The sequence below is a fragment of the Pelmatolapia mariae genome, linkage group LG15 (assembly GCF_036321145.2).
Source record: "Pelmatolapia mariae isolate MD_Pm_ZW linkage group LG15, Pm_UMD_F_2, whole genome shotgun sequence".
Lineage (NCBI taxonomy): Eukaryota > Metazoa > Chordata > Actinopteri > Cichliformes > Cichlidae > Pelmatolapia > Pelmatolapia mariae.
In genome coordinates, this window is record NC_086240.1 from 29,231,279 (window position 1) to 29,253,305 (window position 22,027).

Below are 22,027 nucleotides of genomic sequence, written 5' to 3' on the forward strand. Positions count from 1 at the left end.
AAGATTGATAGTGTGTAATAAAGACAGCCCCAACAGCAGAGTGGATGGAGCTGCAGTGGTGTCTCTGCCAGGCTCGCACTAATGCAGATACTGTAATTGCTGAATGGGACGTTTAACAGGAGGAGGAGGTGGTGGTTGGGGTGTCAACATTCCATTAACCATTCCTCTCGCGGGAATGAAACATCGCGAAGTTTCCTGCTATGTAGTGTTTTGGTAGCAGCAAGAATCAGGCGATCGGAGTAGCAGCGAGCCGTGGAGGCAAGTCCAAGAAAGGTGGAGACTCCTGGGTAACTTCCTGCACTCAACTCTAGAAGCACTACCGAGAGACACAACCAGGGAGGCTGCTGCCGCTGCTGGAGCGAAGACGAATGGATATACCCCTCATCTGGCTTCTTTTTCATCAGTAACTCGACTAGAAAACTCTTGGCGGTTGGCCGTGCTCATCTACCTGGGTAGTAGTTAGCTAGCAGCGAGGCTGTTGGGCGACAGAATCCCAGCATTTGATCGCGAGGCGCCGAGAAGGACAGGAATGGGTGAGTTTCCATGATGTGGCGCTTGTGTGTCTCTGTTTGTGTTCATACGTTAACGGCTTTTTATTTCCTCACCCAGCCCGCTATCGTAACCCAGACTGAGCTTCAAATTAAGGGTCTTAAGTTACGCTGTCAGCGTCCCCCGCTCCCACTTTTTTTTTTATACCAGCAGGGAGTTAAAGTTAGCCAGCCTTGGAAGCTAGCCTAGCCAGCTAGCTGACTGCCTGGCTGGATAACGCCACCTCCATCCCACCAACGGATTTGGCTGTGGTTGTAGCTAATGTTACCAGGAGCTTCGAGTGAGCTCAAGTCCACACGGCCTCCGCAAAAACACTCACTGTGCTGAAAATAGCGTAGCAGCTCGGAATTCCCATTTTATTCCCACCCGGCAGAGGCAATTATCCAAACTGAGGATAGAAGTGCACAGACTGGAAACTTGTGACGTGAACCTGGCGTCTTTGGCTCTGAAAGGTTATTAATAACTTCCTCTTCTGACGTTTGCTCTAAGCCTGATGTGATTTGGAAGTTTTCCGTGGCATAGTCTCCTTGACTTCCCACACCCTATTGCATGCCATCCTCCAGTTTCCTCTGCTTCGTCTTGCGTGATCGTACACCAGGGTCTTTTCTTCTTTTTTTTTTAAGGTGGACTCAATATGATAGAAAAAATGAAGTGGATTCTTCCAGACTTAAACAACTGTGTAACTGCAGCTTTTGATGTTGCACACATCTCTGTCACGGAGAGTGTGGTGCTGCTGTTGTGACCGTCATGCTGCTTTTGCTGTCAGCATGCAAAGCAAACCTCTGATGTGTGTGTGTGTATGTGTACAGTGCAGACCTCCCCTGTTGTATCATCAGACTGCAGCTCTCTGTAGGCTGTGGTTAGTGTAGCGGGTTGCACTTGTTATCTCTGTGTGAAATTTTACTTATTTACTGTATGCTGTAAAACAGGTTTTAAGCTCAGGCTTTTGCAGCTTTGGGTGTCTGGGACTTTTTGGGATTTTCAAGTGACAGAGATGCTTAAAAAGACCCACAGCCACAGGGCTTTTAACTAGCTTAGAGTCACTGTGTCTGGCTTTGCTATGCTTTTGATCAGGTAGCTCATTCATAGCTGCGTTTGAACATGTCCCAGCTATGTGAGTGAGCCCCCTCACTCACACTGTTTGCTTTCCCTACGCTTAGTTTAGGCTACAAGCGGTCAGCCTCAAGGTGACAGATCTCCTGGTCTTTAACTTTTAGCTTTTTTTATGACAAGAAAGAAAGGAAGATGGGTTGCCTGAGATGACAAAGAAAAAGCGGTCCCCAGATATGAGCACAGAACTTTTCATTACACACATAACTGGAGCAGCAGGATGTGGATTCCACAGCAGAGCCTAAATAAGTCTGGACACGGGCCAAACTGTTTGATTTAATATTAAACCCAATCTCTGCTGGCCTCAGCCAGTATTTAACAGTCTGTCGTCAGTGTTGACCTCCCACCCTGGCGTTGGTGGCGTTGGGAACGATCATTTCTCTAGAGCCGTGTCCAAATATGTTGCTGTTGTTGTCAGCCTTTGAAAACATCTAAAGACAGATGTAAATGCTGTCACCTGTCAGCTGATATCTGTCACAAGTAAGGGATTAAGGTAGACTGGATCATTCATGGCCATATGGAGAGTGTTGACTGTGTTAGTGCTCTTTCACCGGTATCCACTTGTTTTTGGCTCTGAGCGTTGGATGAAACTCTTGTCTTTTTACTGTGCTGCCGTGCTTTGGGTCTCCTGATTTCCAAATGGACACATGCATCCCTGTTCCAATGTCGTCCTTAGTCTTTACACCTGTGTTAGCACTGTTCATGCGTGAGGCGTCTTTAGTTTAGCTTTTAAAGCTAGTTTTAACATCTATTCTAATGTTATCTGTTTAGCTAGCAATGTAGCACATCATTGTGAAGTCCAACTTCACTGATCCTCCAGATGTTGCAGATGTTTAATACCCAGCAGTGCTCTGCCTTTTTTTCCCTTTAGGAAACAAATCAGGCATAGTACGGTTTATCAGTTAGCTAGCTAACTTACTGCAAAATTCTAACTGCATTGTTTGTTTTTTAAGGTTTATCAAAAAACTCTGTATGGTACATCCTCCATCCTCAAGACAATGTCTTGCTGTCCATGCAGAGCAACAGCCAGAGAGAGAGAGTGAAAAACAAAAGAGCTCTTCTCTTTGAGTGCAAACGTTGTACATAAATATAGCTGAAGACACATAGCACATCCATTGTCTTCTGCTCATATTCATTGGGACTTTGTTGTAGTTATAAGACTTAAGTTGTTGTTGTGACTGCTCCCATCCCCTGGGAAAAGTTTTGGTTATTCAGCCAAGCCCCACATTTTACTGAGCTTAATTTGTTGGGAGCCAAAAAACCCAACCAGTGTTGAATAGTGGGGCTTGCTGTGGAAGAGGAGCATCTTAACGTGGAAGAGTTGGAAAGACCTGAGGTAATCTTATTGGTTGTCTTTTAGACTTAACAACCAGCTTCTAATCCAGTGTTGGGGGTTTCTGATAGAACAAGCTCTCCTACATTGTGTTTAAATAGTCCTTTTTCAGCATGTGTCACTTTAACATCAATAGTTAGCACTGATGTAAGCCATCTCAGACTGCCGGGACCTGTTTGACATGCATACCTGCTGTTTGCTTATAAAGCTACTGGTTAAGTCCTTAGTAGAGCAGGACCTGTTTAAATATTAGCTTAAAACAGGGATCCCACTGAGGGCGAGTTTGACTAGTTGACTGAAACTCCATTTGTGTTTAATGTGTGTTAGGGCGTCAGTAAAACAACCTGTTAAGCTGTTAAATGGGGAGAGAATCCAGGCAGTGAGTGTCTTTTCTCCTGGCAGCACACTGCTCTTTGTATCAGCCACCTCTCAGATCAGGGGGGAAGGAATGCAGTTATGAGTTTCCTCCTTACTGATCGTGTGTGAGTGACTGAGAGAAGCACGCAGCCCGCCTGGCAGTCGGCTCGCTTGCGTGGCCTTGTGTACCCCCCAACACCCCTCGCTCCTTCCTTCCTTTCCCCCCTTTTCTCTCTCCCCTGTAACATCCTCCTCTCTGTCATCAGCTTATATAAGATCCCAAAGTCTTCACCTGCGCCGTGCAAGGAGAGTCAAACCAGTATAGCTCGTCTATTGATTGTGAGCACACAGACAGGACATATGGTGGGAATTTGCTGCTCTTTGCATTTACGAATTTGATAGCTATGAGTGTAGTTGGGATATGTATATTTAGATTGAATAATTTTTTTCCCCAGCTGAGTTGAATCAGAATGTGCAATGACTAACCAGAGTTGCTGCAGAGGTGGACGGACGCTTCACCTGGTCTGGGTTCTTTTCTTTCTTTTTTTTAAATTGTTCTCTTGGCACAAAGAACAAAGACAATCATTCTGACACATGCACATGTGAAAACTATTCAGTCTGTTTTGCCTTCTCTAAAATATACAGGTAACAGTTATCACCTATGTTAAGTTTGGAGGGTTAAGGGATGATTTTCCTTATGTATGTTTTAAAACCTTGTAATGAATGCTTGAAAAAGTATAATGAAGTCGTGTGGTTTAATTTCAGTTAATTAATTTAGTTCAACTTCAAAATTTTTTTATTTTAGTCTGCAAGTCAGTACTTTTACTTGGTAAGCAAAAGGTCACTGGTTCTATTCCAGCCGGAGATGGAAATCCCCTTTGGGGTTGCGTAAGGAAGAACATCTGCCATAAAAACTCTGTCAAACAAAACATGCAGACATACCTGCTGTGGCCAGTAGCTGCTTCTTCTATAACTGGAAATTGCTAGAGGTAAAGCGAAATGGACAGCTTCCTGATTGAATAGAAAACAAATATCCTATCTGTGTTAGCTCATGCCATCTGCAGTGTATCATGGTACAGTTCCATCAGTCAGAGGTTAAATGCAGTTTATCTTACAGCGCTAGACTGGATTTGTGGAAGTATTATTGTCATGTGGAGCTTGCAGCAGATCTTCAGAGCAGAATTGTTACTGTTGCCATAGACTTGAGTTGGAATTCATTTGGCTGTCTTGATTATGATATTTTCGGACATTTGCTGATCTGTTCGTCCAATGAACACCACTTTGTTTACCTAATAAAATATTGGTGACGGTAACACAGCCAATCACAAGTCTTCAAACATAGGGAAGATGGTTAAATATAGGCCTAAATGACAGTTGGCTGTATCAGTGTCTGGTTCTATAGGCAACCACTTTACAACCAGTAGTAATCGCTTCAGTCATTTTCCTGTGTTGAAGAACTCTGAACCCACCTACTGTTCTTTGCTGCATTTCATTGATATTGCACGGCCCCTGGTTGCTAAATCTGCATTGGTCTCTTCCTGTGTGAACACTCCTTGATAACTTCAGAACACTTCATTGGGGTATCTGGACGTTTAAAGAGCAACACTGGACTAGCTTACAGGACTACTAGTTACTCAGAGCTGTCTTGCTGGGACTAAATACTTTAAATGATCAGGCCAGTAACAAAGCAGCCATTCAGTTAGTCCATCAGGAAGTGTTGCTCTTGTCTCTTGATATGAGAAGATTTGAATAGAAGATAGAAACTTAGACAGTATAAAAAACTCTTGTTAACTGCGGTAAAATTCTTTTATATCGCAATCCCAAACCCTGCCGTGTGCGTGTTTCCAAAGTGGATCAACTCCTCAAACATAAGCCTTCTCCCTCTCTCACTAATGTCACAGCAGCAGAAAATATGTCAAGAATCCTTAAGCACCGCTCCACCACGCCTAGGTGTCATCACACTGTTACCGTCACTTTTTTTTAAAATTTCTGTCCTAACATTATTTTTGCTAGTTTTTTCACACCCACATCAGAGACGGCTGACTTTGCTTTCCCTGTGTGGCCGTGCTCAGTAGTCAGTAGGGCAGCAGCATGGCTGTGTGCTTTGTATCCACTCAGAGATGTGGTTGCATCTCCATAGAAATGCCGTCTGTTGGCTGTGAGAGTGATGCTCCGTGGGTCTGTTGTACAGCCAAGCAGCGTTAAGTGGTTTGTAAATGTTAATGTTTCCAGCCATTCGGTATCATGATCTATATCTATTAGAGACAAGAAAAGGCCTGAGGGAAAGGGGTTTATCACACATGTCCGTAAGCGCGGTGAGTCAGCAGGAGCTGGACCTGCTGTTTTGTCTTGGATTTACACCTGGCTTACCAAGTGCAGTCTGGCTCATCCAGACACATCCTGCTGCATTTACACACTTTGTTTTCACCCACCCAGATAACATACAGAATGCTGAGGAGGTGGTGTGACAGTGTGCAGTTGCCCATATCAGTACACACATACAGTTTCCCACACATAGACTATGCTCGTCAGTTGTCTGTTTTGGAGATGAAATGGATTTGTTTCTTATGGATTTTGATGTGCAGAATCCAAATACGACACTGGTATTGTGGGTATTGTGGTCACTTTGCAGGGCGTTTGGGATGGACACCCAATTAATGGAAACAGGTTAGGGTTATGGAAATGGTGGTTAAGAGGAGATGAACACTGTTATGAGCTGTGGCACCAAACGGGAGGTGCTGTGCTCTCTGTCATCAGCTGGAGCTCCTCTGTTTTGACTATTCCTATTCCTAGCTGTGTCCATTGCTGTGCTTCTGGGAGCTCTTGTCTCTCCGTTCCAGTTGTGCATTTAGAGCAGGACAGTAGAAGCACTCCTGCAGCAGGGATGTGGCTGCCGCTGGCCACATTATTGATGTGTTCTAAAAGCTTGAGGTGATTTTACCCCCACCACCATCACCATCGATACTGTGTTCACATTAGTTTGGTAAATGATTCAAACTAAGGTCCAGTTAATTTCACATCATTGACGCAGTAGGATAGCTGTGCACCAGTAACGGAGCTAATCCGTTGTAGTCTGGTGTCACCTGGCCATGAAGGACTAGCAGACCTGCTGACCTACATCTACACAGCAATACAAAGATGGCGAGGCACCTGTAGGCTCGTTAGCTTCCTGCTTTGGTGCTGAAAGTTGTTTGTCAACGCCTAGCAAACAGTGAGTGTATGTTCCGATGTGCTGTATGGCAAAGCCCAGTTATGAGGTGTTATGAATATAAACTGTAAAGCAGTGTAGGATATACTTGAGGATATGCCTTGTCTGTAGGGCTGCCACGATTAGTCGACTAGTCACGATTACGTCGACTATTAAAATCTCGACGACTAATTTAATAGTCAACGCGCCCTTTGAAGCTTTGTAAGATCCCGAAAGACGCAGGAATAAGTAGTAGGATTTAAGAGTGTAATAACGGACTGAAATAGAAGATGGCAGCACTGCATGTCCAGGGATGCCAGCTGCCATTAAACCCCAAAGAAGAAGAAGCAGTGTCCGGTTTCATAGCTGTGTCCAAATTTAGCAGCCACATCCTTCGGAGGCTGCATTTGTAGGCCAATTACGTTACAGCGACACGGCGAAGCCTGTCCAAATTCGAAGACTCCCCCAAACGCGGCCGAAAAATGCGTCCTTCATTTCCCCAGATTTGAAGGATGGGTCGGGTGTATCCGTCATAGCCCAACCTGTCTCAGAATTCATAGCGCGGCCCAGCCAATTCCAGTTTTCAACAATGGCGGCAGCTACTTAGTTTTAATATTACTCTTATTACTCTTTCTGGGTCACAAAATAAACTTGTAACATATTTTCAGGCGAGAATGTAGCTGTGTAAACTTCAAATATCTGCTCGGTTTATCAAGACATCACAGATTTGCAAAAGTGCTCCGACGTTTTCGGAGAGACCCAACAGCTCGATAGCTAGAGGGTTCAAGGCTCACTAGAGCTGCGAACTCCCGGGGCACATCATTTTCAAACCCCCCGCAGTCTTTCGCTACTCAGGTTAAACATGATATATAAGTCACTCAGATAATTTAAAAATGTTATTGTTTGGCTTTTTTCAGTGTTTTATTTGTTCCTCAGTAAATTGATTTGGCTGAGATTAAAGTTATAGTTTTTACACAGCTGAATAAATGTCAAACAGAGAACTGATTAAACAGAAGTGTGAAATGGTAGAGAATTTACTCCAGTGTCCTGTTGTTATATTTTACATTTGCATTTACAATCTGCAAATTTCATTAAAAGTTTAATAAACTATCATCTTGTCTTTATTTTTAGTTAGCACATACCTTAAACACTTCAAGCTGTAAGCTAATGATAGTTATATAAGAGCAGACGCACGCTGGTGCAATAAGCTGTACGTTTTATGTCCAATAGATGCATGATCTGATTAGTCGACTAATTGCAAAAATAATCAGTGAGTAGTCGACTATCAAAATAATCGTTTGTGGCAGCCCTACTTGTCTGAAAGTTGCTGCTTGATCTGAGCTTGTCCAGCTTAGGCTATTAGGAGACTTTTCTTCACTTTCAGTTTTCAGGAAACTCTAACTTTCACCCTCAACGTTACTTCATAGGTTGCAGCTGTTTCAGCCTCAGTCTTGCTGCCCCGTGGCCTGACTCCAGTGACTAGGCAGGAAGTTTGCTCATGCCACGCACACACAGCACCTGTACGCCGTCTTTTAATGCGCCCATGCTTAACATATTTGGAAAGGCATTTCCTCCAAGGAACAAACCAAGAGGACTTTGTCCACTGCTACACCTCTGGTATTTCACAGGCCAACACCTATCACTGACTGCACCCGTTCAGGAGCAGCTGCTGAGGTTTTTCTTTTTTTTTTTTTTAAATTTTTTTGATAAAAGGGACCGGCTCCTACAGAGGTGACGATCCAGGTTCAGCTGAACGCTGTGAAACATTTAGTTCAGCCACAAATGTCTCACAGTCTGCCCTCCAGAACGAAGTTGGAGGGCTTGAATTTTTCCTGTGCATTCAAGTGTTGCTGAGCTATTTAGATCCTAAAAAAATATGTTTAACTCGCATTATTAACAGAAACAAGGAGTCATTCATCCTGCTTTCGGTAAACAGATCCATTTAAGTTACATTTTCTGAGTATAACCTAGACCTCTTTATAGCAAGAAAGAGACGGTACTAAGGCAGGGCAGTATGGCCAAAAATATTTATCACGATATATTAGAGCTGGGCTATAGAACGATAACGATATGTATTGCGAAATAACTTTTTCTCAATAGAAAAATTAAACTATTGCGATAGGCCTCATCTCTCTTGTCCTCTTAAAAAAAAAAAAAAAAGAAAGAACAGCCAATCCAAATTAAGTAGCGCAGAGCCGAACCAATTACAGCCGCAGCATCACGTCACGTGACTTGTTACGTGCAGCACAAGTGCCAAGGCGCACATGTGTATTTGTTTGGGAAGCATCCAGCCGGGCTGCCCAGGTAATGAAGGAAATGAGTGTGCTGACTAGAGAAAAATCAACCGAGAGCGTGAGCGAAGGTTACCGAAGAAAAAACAGATGATGGTTCCAATGCCGGAGAGATTGTCGAACGGAAGGGCCATAGAAGTTCCGTAGTGTGAAGGTATTTCGGCTATTTCAAGTCTGACAAAAAACAGAGTAGCGCGCACTGTAAATTGTGCCGAAAGCAAGTCTGGAAATACAATAAACCGGTGCATGCTCAATCTCTGACTGAAAGCGCTAATTTGTCATTCGGCTTTTGTCAGACTAAAGTAACTGTTAAAGCTGTTTGAAAAGCTAAGCTATACAACAAGGAGAGATTGAGAATTTCCTTTTAGTTCTCAGTTTATTTGATATTGACAAAAGTTAGTCAATTTTGTCTGTTCTTCTGTAAAACAAACTAAGATTTATTTTTAGAATTAAAATTTTGTTTCTAAGTGGAATTGACAATTTAGTAGTCTGTTTTGTTTGTTTTATTTTGAAACTTAAACGCTTTAGCGGCTGCGTTTTGTGTAGTTTGCAATATTTGCCTTTATTTATCTGAAAAAGTCTCATGTTCCTTAAGTACATCTACCCTGTTGAACTTATTATGGGAAATAAATATTTAAATTAAAACAAGCTGCTAATTATTTCACATTTTACTTGTGAGCAACGGCACATTTAAATCTTACAAATATAGTTATTTGGCTTATATCGTGATATATATCGTTATCGCCAGAAATGAAAAAAACATATCGTGATATTTAAATATTTATTTCCCATAATAAGTTCAACAGGGTAGATGTACTTAAGGAACATGAGACTTCAGTTTCAGATAAATAAAGGCAAATATTGCAAACTACACAAAACGCAGCCGCTAAAGCGTTTAAGTTTCAAAATAGAACAAACAAAACAGACTACTAAACTGTCAATTCCACTTAGAAACAAAATTTTAATTCTAAAAATAAATCTTAGTTTTACAGAAGAACAGACAAAATTGACTAACTTTTGTCAATATCAAATAAACTGAGAACTAAAAGGAAATTCTCAATCTCTCCTTGTTGTATAGCTTAGCTTTTCAAACAGTTTTAACAGTTACTTACTGTTACGAATTAGCGCTTTCAGCCAGAGATTGAGCATGCACCGGTTTATTGTATTTCCAGACTTGCTTTCGGCACAATTTACAGCGCGCGCTACTCTGTTTTTTGTCAGACTTGAAATAGCCGAAATACCTTCACACTACGGAACTTCTATGGCCCTTCCGTTCGACAATCTCTCCGGCATTGGAACCATCATTGGTTTTTTCTTCGGTAACCTTCGCTCACGCTCTCGGTTGATTTTTCTCTAGTCGGCAAACTCATTTCCTTCATTACCCGGGCGGCCCGGCTGCAAAAACAAATACACATGTGCGCCTTGGCACTTGTGCTGTACGTAACAAGTCACGTGACGTGACGCTGCGGCTGTGATTGGTTCGGCTCTGCGCTACTTAATTTGGATTGGCTGTTCTTTTTTTTATTTTTTTTTTAAGAGGACAAGAGAGATGAGGCCTATCGCAATAGTTAAATTTTTCTATCGACAAAAAGTTATTTCGCAATACATGTCGTTATCGTTCTATCGCCCAGCTCTAGCTCTACGATATATATTTGAAAATTTGCGATAATGATATAACTGACGATATAAGTGTTGCGAGACAAAATACTTTACAACTCCACAACTTTATTAGTGCAAAAAACCCCCATCAATTTATTTTCACTTAAACAAGCAGCTGTTTTTTATGTGCTATACAAAAATTTAACAGTGCAAATGCAAATTCCTTGCTGACAGTTTAACCAAAAGGCATTTCCAGTGGAAATGGGCTGACATGTCCTGAGCATAACCATGTATAATATCCACAAAAGTTAAAAAGAGGTGCTTTGCAACATGAAACTACAGTGTGCACAATAAATAAGTCAAATACGTATTTTTCGGGCGTATTAAGCAAAACAAAACAGATAAGTCAAACTTTACTCAACTCATTCTTCTTGCTTCCTCCACTCCATTCTCTCGCAGCTGCTCTATTCCCATGTTCTACTGCGTGACTGATAGCCTTGAGTTTAAAATCAGCTTCATAAGCATGCCTCTTAACAAGTGCCATTTTGGGGTATTATACACACAAAATACGGTAATATTATGTTGAAGCACAGTACGTATTACTCCTCGAGGCTCTTGACTACGGTAGCCGTAATGCTCCGACAATCGGTGGCTATCTGACGGACAAAAACCATACAAGTTCCACATCACTGAAGTTGCACCATTTTTACAAACCAATTCTGGTTCATCTGTTTCATTCGACGATCCGCTTTTGTCCTTGTCATTCTCCGTTGCCGCCATGCTTTTTCCGCCATGTGCCTAATAAAAACAAAGGCACTGCGCATGCGCGTTTTACCCATATTCTAACGCGATATTTCATTTTCTTATCATTGCCTAACACCGTATTACTGTGAACGGTATAATATGGCCCAACCCTAGACGGTATATTTTAGAAATAGCTGTAATCTTGACGGCAGCGATAGTCCTCCACTATCCTATACTATAGTATTTGTATAGCTGATATCATTGCCATTTATATGTTGAATACTGCCCTACTTCTCCATCACACCATGTGCATTAGCTCTGAATTCACAGACTTCAGCTCTAGTTTGTGATGACAGTCATCATTCTGCTGTGTAGTATGATCGACACCTGCTGCAGGGGGTGATCAGAACAAGAGCTAGTATCAGCTGTAGTCAGAGGTGGTGAAGATGGAGGCAGTCTGATTGTAGGATGGCATCTTCGCTGTACGAGCAGTTGAATGATGGTGGACTGTGAGAATTGGGCTTTGGGTCAGCCTGTATTGAAATACAAGGTGGGCAGGGCTGCAGCTAGTTGGACATTATTAATGGATTAAATGGAATGGATTAAACCTTAGAAATAAAAGCAAGCAAACTGTAGACTAGTAAAACAGTCACACATGGACATTCTTAGACGGTTGGAGTAAAAGAACAAGACAAAAGAAGTGCTAAAATGATTTTCAGATATGCTTGTATGCCTGTAAACCCAGCAGTGTGTAGAACCAGTGTAGCCCTCTAAACAACTGTCTGCTCCAAAGCAAACACGGATCCAGTAACTTTAAGTATATTCCTGTTAGTGGACATTCTGACTTCAAATGCTGTTTGTGTGTGGCCATTTTTTTTAAAAGACTGTTTTGTTGTCTTACAGTTGTCTGACGAAAAAAGGAGTCTGTCTTCTGCGCAGGAAAAACCCTTTAAATTAGGACTCCTGCTGATATTTCCATGCTGAGAGGATTCTCAGTGTTTTAGCAGTGCACAGGAACAGCTTGGAAGTGAGTGGTCATTGGTCCTCACAGGCTAAATTTACGTTGTAACATTGTACGTGTTTGGTCATCTGACAGAAAAACTTGTATTCTGGGCTTAACTCACAACCTGATAGCCCTGCGTTTTGTTGATCTCACCCTACAGTAACACACATTTTAAAAGAAAATGCAAAATAAAACAGTTTCTTGGTTGCCTTCTCTTCCACTGAAGACTATGAAAGCAATAATTATCTTAAGCTGACTTCCGTTGGCATATAAGTGGTGTTCAGAAGAGATTTGAGTCAGACTGATTGAGGAGCTGTGCTGCTCTCAGCCAGGGTGTATTTGTGTGATCTCTGAGGGGCTGTTTTAAAGTCCCTTTGCTCCACATCCAGTCTTGTGCCCTGTGTATTGAATTAACTGAGGGTAGGTTTCTGCCTATCGGAGCTCTCCATTGTTTGTTTACTACCGGAGTTCGTATCTCTTCCTGTGGTTACACAGACAGATATTCCTAAATTATGGTCTGGGGCCTCGGCTAAGCTGTTTATTTTTCTGTTGCTCGGCTTGTGCGTCTTTTATGCATTTAATGTGTCTAGACTGTCGTTTACAGTGTAAATGCAGACTAGATTTCTTATAGGCTTTTGTTAAATTACAAATGTTGATAAAAGCCAACACTGTGTGGTTTATTGTTTAGTTCCATGAAAAGCAAGGGATGTAATTAGCTAACATGTGTGGAAGGATATCAGTTGAATAGCCAACGGTAAACTGCATAAAGTCACAGTTGTGCCAGGGCTCTAGACTAACCTTTTGCCACGGTTGCACTGGTGCACCTAACGTTTTTTTTCTTAGGCGCACCAGCACAAAAGTTAGGTGCACCCAAATTTTTCAACCGCATCACTTAACACCCACAGTTTTACATGTTCACTTTTTTTGTTGGTTTTTTTGGGGGGTAATTGCTGACCATACAGACAATATTGATTTGTAAATGATTAACAACACTAAGTTCTTTATTTGGAACACAGTTCTACAAGAAAGATAAGATCAGGCCTTAACATAAAAGTTATCAATCGTTCTTTTCATCTTTTCTCATTACACACAGCTACATCCACTTCTGTCGGGCCAAGGCTACTCACTAGGGCTGGGTATCTTCACTGATTTCTATTGTCGATTCGATTCCTGTTCACAAGGTCCCGATTCGATTTGATCCCCGATTCAATTCAATTTTGACTCAGACAGTAAGAAATATTATAATTCTAATCATTCATCAGTACTGACACTTGTGAGACTTCATCAGAGGTGTAAGCATTACAGCAGATGCCTTTGTGTCAAAGTAACGGATAAAGGATAAAACAAGAAAAACATGAAGGAGATTTACCTGGCCTGGCTTTTTATAGCAGATAACCACCTTAAAAATATTCTGCAGTAGAACAAAAATGGAAGAAAACCATGAATCAACATATGAACATTACCTGATACTGCTGAAGTGAAGCAGAGCAAAGTCACAGAGGTTTTATTAGAGACACAGCTAAGCATTTTGCAATTTGGCATAAGTTTAAGAAGTTTAAATTTCTTCAGTATTACATAGCAGAAATTAGGCTTTCTTGTTGGAGGTCATTTTTGAAAGAAAAAAACAAAAAAAAAACCAGCGGCCGACACCACTGTACACGACCTGTGCGTAATAAGCAAATGAATAATGCAGAAATCAGAGACTGTTTTAGCTGTTTAGTGGTTGTTGAAATAGTTTTGTGAGCTTTAACCTGAGATTCTGGCGTTTCTGGCAAAATACATTTATCCCTTTCGCGCATAGTGGTCACTACAGTGGGCAGCTATTCAAAGGCTATTTTCTTGTATTTGTGTCAGTGTTGATAGTATACTTGCATATAAACCACTACATTGGACACTGATGTGACACTCCAGAACAAATTCATAAGTCAAAACGTCTGTTGTCCACCTAAGTGGATATGTGGAAAAAAAAAACATCTTTGAAAAGTACTTTTTTTTTTCATGCCTAAAGATAAATAAAAATACTTAAGAGAAAAATCCTGATAGAGGTTGTCATAATTCATGCATGAAAGGGTTATATTTAAAAATTGATTCAGGATTTAATGAATCGATACCCCGTTATTCAAGCTAATCAAGGATCAATGCTGCAACTGAGGCTGTCTGAACAATCAGCTATCATTAGCCGAGAAGTTAACTAATGCCATTTAAAAACCCGTATGAGAAACCTGAAATTGGCTAATAGCAAACCTAATTTGATTATATATTTCTTAAATTAATAAAGAAAATGCTAAAAATGGTGACCATTTGTTCCAGGAGTTTTATATAAACCCTAACATCAGATTTCAGATGCACCACTGTCATAATAACTGTGTTGAATAAAGGCTTCATGTAGCTTCCAGGTCTGAAAGTAAAGCTAGTGTGGCTTTTAAATGAGTGATGCCGATTGTTGCAAAAATACTCTAGCCTTATAGAAGTCTGTCATCTATAAACTCTTTCCTGATGAGTGTAATGGGCTTTAATAACTGCTTTGTAGCTGACAAGTTGTTACCCATTTAGCATGCGATTTCACAGTTAGAGCCAGCTTTGCTTGTGAAAACACTAACACAGTGACAGCACGAGCCCAGTGACACTTTCATCACATCCCTTTCACAGGAGAGCATCTGCTAGCTGGGTGGTATGGTTACCTCCTAACCGCCCTCAGCCAGGAACATTAAACTAATTTTACATCGTGCGCCCACTTTGATCTGAAGTGTGCCAAACCAGTGCCTTTCTCTCAGTGTATAGTATATGTATATCTACGTTTTTACTTCCTGACATTATTTATTATAAGAAAAAGAAGTACGGTTTCAGCAGTACGAGTAGTCTTAACTATGCTTATATGAGTGAGGTTCTGTTGTGTGAATGCATACATGACGGCTCTTTGGTGGGTTAGAAATCGACATACTGATGAGACTTTTCTGTGAGATGGTATAAGTGGGCTTAAATATTACTTTGAGCGTTGTTAACATTAGGACTGTGCCATATCATACCGTTCACGGTAATACAAGTATAATGTTAGGCAATAATAAGAAAATGAAATATCGCGACAGAATATGGGTAAAACGTGCATGCGCAGTGCCTTTGTTTTCATACGCACATGGTGGAAAAAGCATGGTGGCGACGGAGAATGAGAAGGGTGAAAGCGGATCGTCGAATGAAACAGCTGAACTAGAATTGGTTTGTAAAAATGGTGCAACTTCAGTGGTGTGGAACTGGTTTGGCTTTCGTCCATCAGATAGCCACCAAAGCACATTTTTTGGAAGAGCATGCAAGCGGGCCGTCGTTATTACCGAACTGATTTTATGTGGTACACGGCGCTCAAAAATCTGTCAAAAAATGTTTTAGTACGACTTTGCTAAACTATGAAGCTGCACCACTTGATGGATTGTTGGAGCATTACAGCTACCGTACGCAGGAGCCTCGCGGAGTAATACGTACTGTGCTTCAGCATAATATTACCGCATTGTGTGTGTATAACCTCTTTTTAAGTTTTGTGGATATTATAAATAGTTATGCTCAGGATATGTGGCCAATTTTCACTGGAAATGCCTTTTGGTTAAACTGTCAGCAAGGAATTTGCATTTGCACAGTTACATTTTTATATAGCTTTAATGCACATAAGTATTTTGTCTCGCGTCAGTTATATCGTTATCGCAAATTTTCAAATATATATCATGATAAATATTTTTGGCCATATTGCCCTGCCCTAGTTACCATTTACTTAGCTTGCAACACACTGACAGAAACTCTATTCAGTGTAACTGCAATTACACTGAGTCATTATTGTATTTACAAGTAAACAGATTATTCAGTAAAGGTGGTATTTATTTTTAGCTATAGTGAGATGGATGAATATTTTCAAAAAGAATGATCGGTGCCACATTGTTGCTTTTACGGGCAGTCTAAGGCTTTAGATTGTATTTTCTTTTATAGCAGGATATGAAGCAGTGATTCTTCTGGTGTAGATTCTGGTTAGAGTTAAACCAGTGCAGGCAGAGACAGTGGAGCTGGAGTATGGCAACCACAGTGAGAGATCCTACCTGTAACAGCTGAGTGACTCGAAAGCAATGTGGCCAATGAGCTGGCTAGAGGAAAGAACCCACAGAGGGGTGGAACATCTGAAATATCAAATTAAAAGGACAGGGATGGTCCCCTAGTAAGTCGTGGATGACGTTGTCCTCCTGAGTAGATTAAAAGATGCTAAAGTTAAAGATGCACATCCGTGTTTCCTGCTCAAGTAAGTTCTATGTGTGGAAAACGCTGATGTGACTCTGGTGTCAGGGTTGATGTTAATCACTGTGACATTTCGGGATGTGGCTCAAAAACTGTGCTGCCATGTAATACAGTGAGAGGTCAGCAGGCAATTGGGGCACTCTAAATGTACAGTAGAAGAATTGTAATGTCAGAAACTTATAACAATCACACATGGTTAATGCTGGTAGACACACTTTTGTTAGCCAGCCAATAGGAATGCAGCATGAAGTGATGTGGAAAAAGCAAAACAGACCCACATGGAATGCATGGTAGTAAATTATTTGGGTTTTAACAAAGCAGAAAATTCAATTCAATTCAATTCAGTTTTATTTATATAGCGCCAAATCACAACAAAAGTCGCCTCAAGGCGCTTTATATTGTACAGTAGATAGCACAATAATAAATACAGAGAAAAACCCAACAATCATATCATATGACCCCCTATGAGCAAGCACTTTGGTGACAGTGGGAAGGAAAAACTCCCTTTTAACAGGAAGAAACCTCCGGCAGAACCAGGCTCAGGGAGGGGCGGCCATCTGCTGCGACCGGTTGGGGTGAGAGAAGGAAAACAGGATGAAAGACATGCTGTGGAAGAGAGACAGAGATTAATAACAGATATGATTCGATGCAGAGAGGTCTATTAACACATAGTGAGCGAGAAGGTGACTGGAAAGGAAAAACTCAATGCATCATGGGAATCCCCGGCAGCCTACGTCTATTGCAGCATAACTAAGGGAGGATTCAGGGTCACCTGGTCCAGCCCTAACTATATGCTTTAGCAAAAAGGAAAGTTTTAAGCCTAATCTTGAAAGTAGAGATAGTGTCTGTCTCCCGAATCCAAACTGGAAGCTGGTTCCACAGAAGAGGGGCCTGAAAACTGAAGGCTCTCCCTCCCATTCTACTTTTAAATACTCTAGGAACAACAAGTAAGCCTGCAGTGCGAGAGCGAAGTGCTCTAATAGGGTGATATGGTACTGCAAGGTCATTAAGATAAGATGGGGCCTGATTATTTAAGACCTTGTAAGTGAGGAGCAGGATTTTGAATTCAATTCTGGATTTAACAGGAAGCCAATGAAGGGAAGCCAAAACAGGAGAAATATGCTCTCTCTTTCTAGTCCCTGTCAGGACTCTTGCTGCAGCATTTTGGATTAGCTGAAGACTTTTCAGCGAGTTTTTAGGACATCCTGATAATAAAGAATTACAGTAGTCCAGCCTGGAAGTAATGAAGGCATGAACCAATGCAGTGAGGTAACTGCAGCAGAAATTAGTTTGGGTGGTGTGGCCTACAGCTGTTCTTGTGACTAAATAAGATGTAGATGCAGTCTCATGAAATAAGTCTCGTCAGCCTTTCTAGTGTCATTCTACCAGTGTCAGCAGAGCAGGCCTAACAGGAAATAAACTTCTTCTAACTGGGGAAAGTGAACATAAATCTACCAGTATGGTCCCTGCTGTTTTTAGTCAAATCAGTAGGAGTCTGATGTGAATCTGGCATTTGTCTGACCATTTTCCATGACAGTAAATGGACAACCGAATCATATCTGTTGGTGATCAGAATTAAAAATTCCTGTTTAGGTTTCTGTGGTGCAATGTAAGTGTTTCCATCAGTCAGGCTGTCCAGCAGGCGTTTAAGAAGATCCTACCTACCTCATTGCTCCTCCTCTTCTGCTCGGTGTTTGATGCTGAGGGGAAAAGCTGCTGTGAGATCATTGGTCAGGAAACTCTACTTATTCTGCATGTTTTTGTTTCTGCTTGGTGCAAACCCAGCTGTGTCAGCGGAGCCTTTCCGCTATGAGTCATGAGTTAAAAGGCCACCCTGTGTGGCTGGAATACCTCACAACCTGTCAGTCCTCTTCAGACTGTTTATTGTCGGAAGCAGTTCAACCTGCTGTGCTGGATTCAGTCAGGCAGCCTCTCAGTATCTGTTTTTCTGACCTCCTTTTACTTATTGTGCATTTTCGTGTCAGTTTGTTGCTAAATACTGCAATTGGAGGGACTAGTCATAGCATGTACTTAAAAGATAAAAAAAATGTCTGTAACCACTGTGACATCCATCACTGATTTCTGCAATGAAACTTGGTATGTTAGTATTAGTGTTTTGGTTGCTGCCATATTGGTATTTTGGGGCCAGAGGTGACTGTATCTTGACAAAAGTTAAATTATAGTCTAATGGTGACAAGCTATGTCCAAAACTAATACAAAAATATTGCATACAAACTGTAGAAGTGCTATACACAGACCCACATATCTGCTATTAAGGGCAGTGTAACCTCTTGTACAGTCTGTGCTGCACAGCAAGCCATAGTGTCTGCCATCAAGAGGTCTACTTCAGAGGCTGAAACTAACAGCAGCGTCAGAGTGGCCACACGTCTACCTTTAAACCTTACTGTACACTCATATTTTAATAGAACTTCATTAAAATTCAGTTGCTAGCCCTGGACCTGTTTTTGCCACCTGGTTGGATCACTGGCTGTGGTTTTTGTGGACCTGCGTCACTGACTATATCCTTCTGTGTTCTGATGGACTTGGAGTGGCCCTTCAGCTTGTAGCAGATATCCAGAGAAGGACTAATGTCTCCATCTAACTACTTTCATCACCATCTTTAGCAGATGATTGTGAAGTTGGAGTTAATCAATGAGATGGGAAACTGAGCTAATTATTTTACTCAGATATTAAATGTTATATAGCCAATAAAATATTTGCAGAGGAGAAACATTATGTATGACGTTTTGAACTGACTAGACTGTATATAAAAGATGGGCAAATCTGCATTCTTTCTGTGTGGCCAGAAAGGAGGAGATCCGCCCCCCGGTTATATAAAGAAGCCATCACATATGAGTGATGGCCTTTGGCTGACTTATAAATGGCAATCCTGGGTAAATGTTTCTGATGAGTTCATGGGCTCAGTTGCTAGTTTCTGTTCTTAGTGGAAACATTGTGGTGTTTATTTAGTAAAACATAATCCTGTGAGAGTCAATAAGGGGGATGAAGCACTGTATGCTATAGTGGACATACAAGTTACTAAACTATGAGTGTAAAGTATGTCAGATCCACCCCTTGAGTGTTGCATCTGCTCTGCTCAAGGCTTCACAACAAGACCTCACTAACCAAAGGGTGACAATGATTGTCTATTTATTCATCTGCCACAACTAGAATCTACATCTGTGAAAAACTCTGTTAGTTTAGCTGTGCACAGATGTTGGAAGCTCAGTTGTCAGCACCATATTTTCCATATTTTTATTCCATATTATACAAAGTAATTGCTTTGTAAGGCAAGTTGTTAAAGGTCTTGGTTTTGACTATGAAAGAGCACTCTTTTCACTCAGTCAGTATAGTCAAACATGTATTCATGTGTCAGCATGAGTGTTTTTTTGTTTTTTGTTTTTTTTTTGTTGCTGTTGTTTTTATTTCAGTAATTACGCTGCGGTATGCGGTAGAAGTCTGTACAGTCTGTGGCTATTGTTTTTTTTCTTCATCTTTTTTGTGGTGTGTGGAGCATATTTCATATATTTCAGTTTGGTCTCAGACTAAACTTTTTAATGTGTTGTATTTTTCTGTTGAAAAATCTTGCTTATCCTGCAATTACAGATGTAGATAGAAATATTGAAGTTGCATAAATCATTTAGTTTGCCAGTTAAACTGATTGTTGGTAGGACCAGACATTCATAGAATCACATTCTTTCTGAATTATTATGGAAGCCCATTTGTGCCAGTGTGGGTGTTTTGTTTTGTTTTGTTTTTTTCTTGTTTTTTTGTTTGTTTGTTTGTTTTTCCCCAAATGATGTAAAATCATGAACTTTGGACTCTTTTTTTCCCTTTTCAAATGAGAACATTTAGCTAATAATTGTGACTTTTACCATTTTATTTAAACGTTTAAAAAAAAAAAAACACTCGACTGTTAGCCATCGTTATTTTTGCTACATTTCTCAAAATAAGAATTTTAACTTTTGAGATTAAACGTTTTAGTGTGTGTGTGTGTTATGGGGTAGTAGTGATATTTTCCTTGAAAATTCTTTAAATGTATCAGTTAAATATTTCACTCAAGGGTGTTTAAGAGATTTACGTGTAATAAACAATTTTACAAAAGTATCGAATTTTCAATTTTTCATTAAATTTGGACTCATCCATTCCCCCCCCCCCCCCCCCCCCCCTACCTTTTCCCCCTCTTTATCATTTCATCATCCTTGTCTGGAGTAGAGGTTGTGGTGGAGTATGATTATGACGCGCTCCATGATGACGAGCTGACCCTGCGACCTGGCGACATCATCAAAAACGTGCGCTACATAGAGGAGGATGGTTGGATGGAGGGGGACCTCAATGGGAAAAGGGGCCTCTTTCCCGACAACTTTGTCAAGGTGAGAGATGGATTAGTGTTCATCTGTCAACTGGCTTATATCAAATTGCAGCTTGTTTGCTGGAGTAGAGCTAACCGTGTTGTCTATCATACTGTTAGTGATAATCCTATTGAAATTGGGAGCATTATCAGAGTATAGCAGTCTGCTACACAGAAGAATTTCTGTGCTTTATATTTAATAGGGGTGCAACGATACACAAAATTCACGGTTCGGTTCGGTTCGATACTTTGGTGTCACGGTTCGATATTTTTTCGATACAAAAAAATGTTCATGCCTTTTTAATTTGTCATTTATTAAAATTATAAATATATATTTTAACTCAAAAGTACAGTTTTTAAATTTAATGTTGCTGAAACAATAAAGTAATAAAATAAATCAATCTGATCGAGAAATCACTCATCTTTGGAAAAAGAGTTTATTACAGAGAAATGGCTCTTTCCAAAATAAAAGCTATACTATACGCTTCTTCTGGGGTATATTCTCAGCAGCATATTAAACATATCAGGTCCCCATAAGGAGAATCATGTGCTAACGGCTGTCTAAATGACGCGGGTAAAGTTTGTAGCATGCGTGCTTGTTGTTTTTGTCTGCTTCCACTTGTCTTTGCACTAGGATGATGTCGGGAGTAAATGTGCAGTCATATTCGTTGTGTTCCCACTAGTGCTGTCAGCATTAATCTCGTTGAAATGACGTTAACGCCACAACACGGCAAATCTCCGTTAACGAGCTACCGCGGATTGCCCCGTGCATGGGGCTGGACGGAGTCAACACGTTAACAAGCAAACTGCGCTAACGCAGTAGTTCCCACCAATGTAATTGAGCATTGCGTGGCACATCTGACATACTGTTTTACTTTTGTCCATGACACGCTTATCTTCAGGGTCATACTTCACATGAAGACCAAAATAGTTCCAAACGCCAGATCTGAATGAGGGTGGGGGAGGTTCAATTTGCCATGTTGCAACGAGCTTAGCTTCTGTCTTGCTAGCTTGCGCTGCGCTCAGTGGATCTGCGCTCGACAGTGCAGCCTAGGTGGAGTAGTCGAACGCAGATCCACTGAGCTCTCAACACAGACAGCATCGTCAGAAGAAAAGTTGATAAAATAAATAAAAAATGTTGTATTGTTTGATACATATGCGTACCGAACCGAAAGCACTGTATCGAACGGTTCAATATCGATATGAGTATTGTTGCACCCCTAATATTTAATAT

The 22,027-nt window shown here is 41.0% G+C and overlaps 1 protein-coding gene across 2 annotated transcripts in view; it reads left to right on the top strand.

Moving 5' to 3' along the window:
• Window positions 1-211: 211 nt before the first annotated feature.
• The window catches only part of cd2ap (CD2-associated protein), an 81,811-nt gene continuing 59,995 nt past the window's right edge, over window positions 212-22,027 (top strand). For both annotated transcript variants that reach the window (XM_063495110.1, XM_063495112.1), the window contains exons 1-2: window positions 212-533; window positions 20,658-20,815. In XM_063495110.1, coding sequence (XP_063351180.1) covers window positions 530-533; window positions 20,658-20,815 — 162 coding nt within the window. In that variant the 5' untranslated portion in view covers window positions 212-529. The remainder of the gene's footprint in view (window positions 534-20,657; window positions 20,816-22,027) is intronic.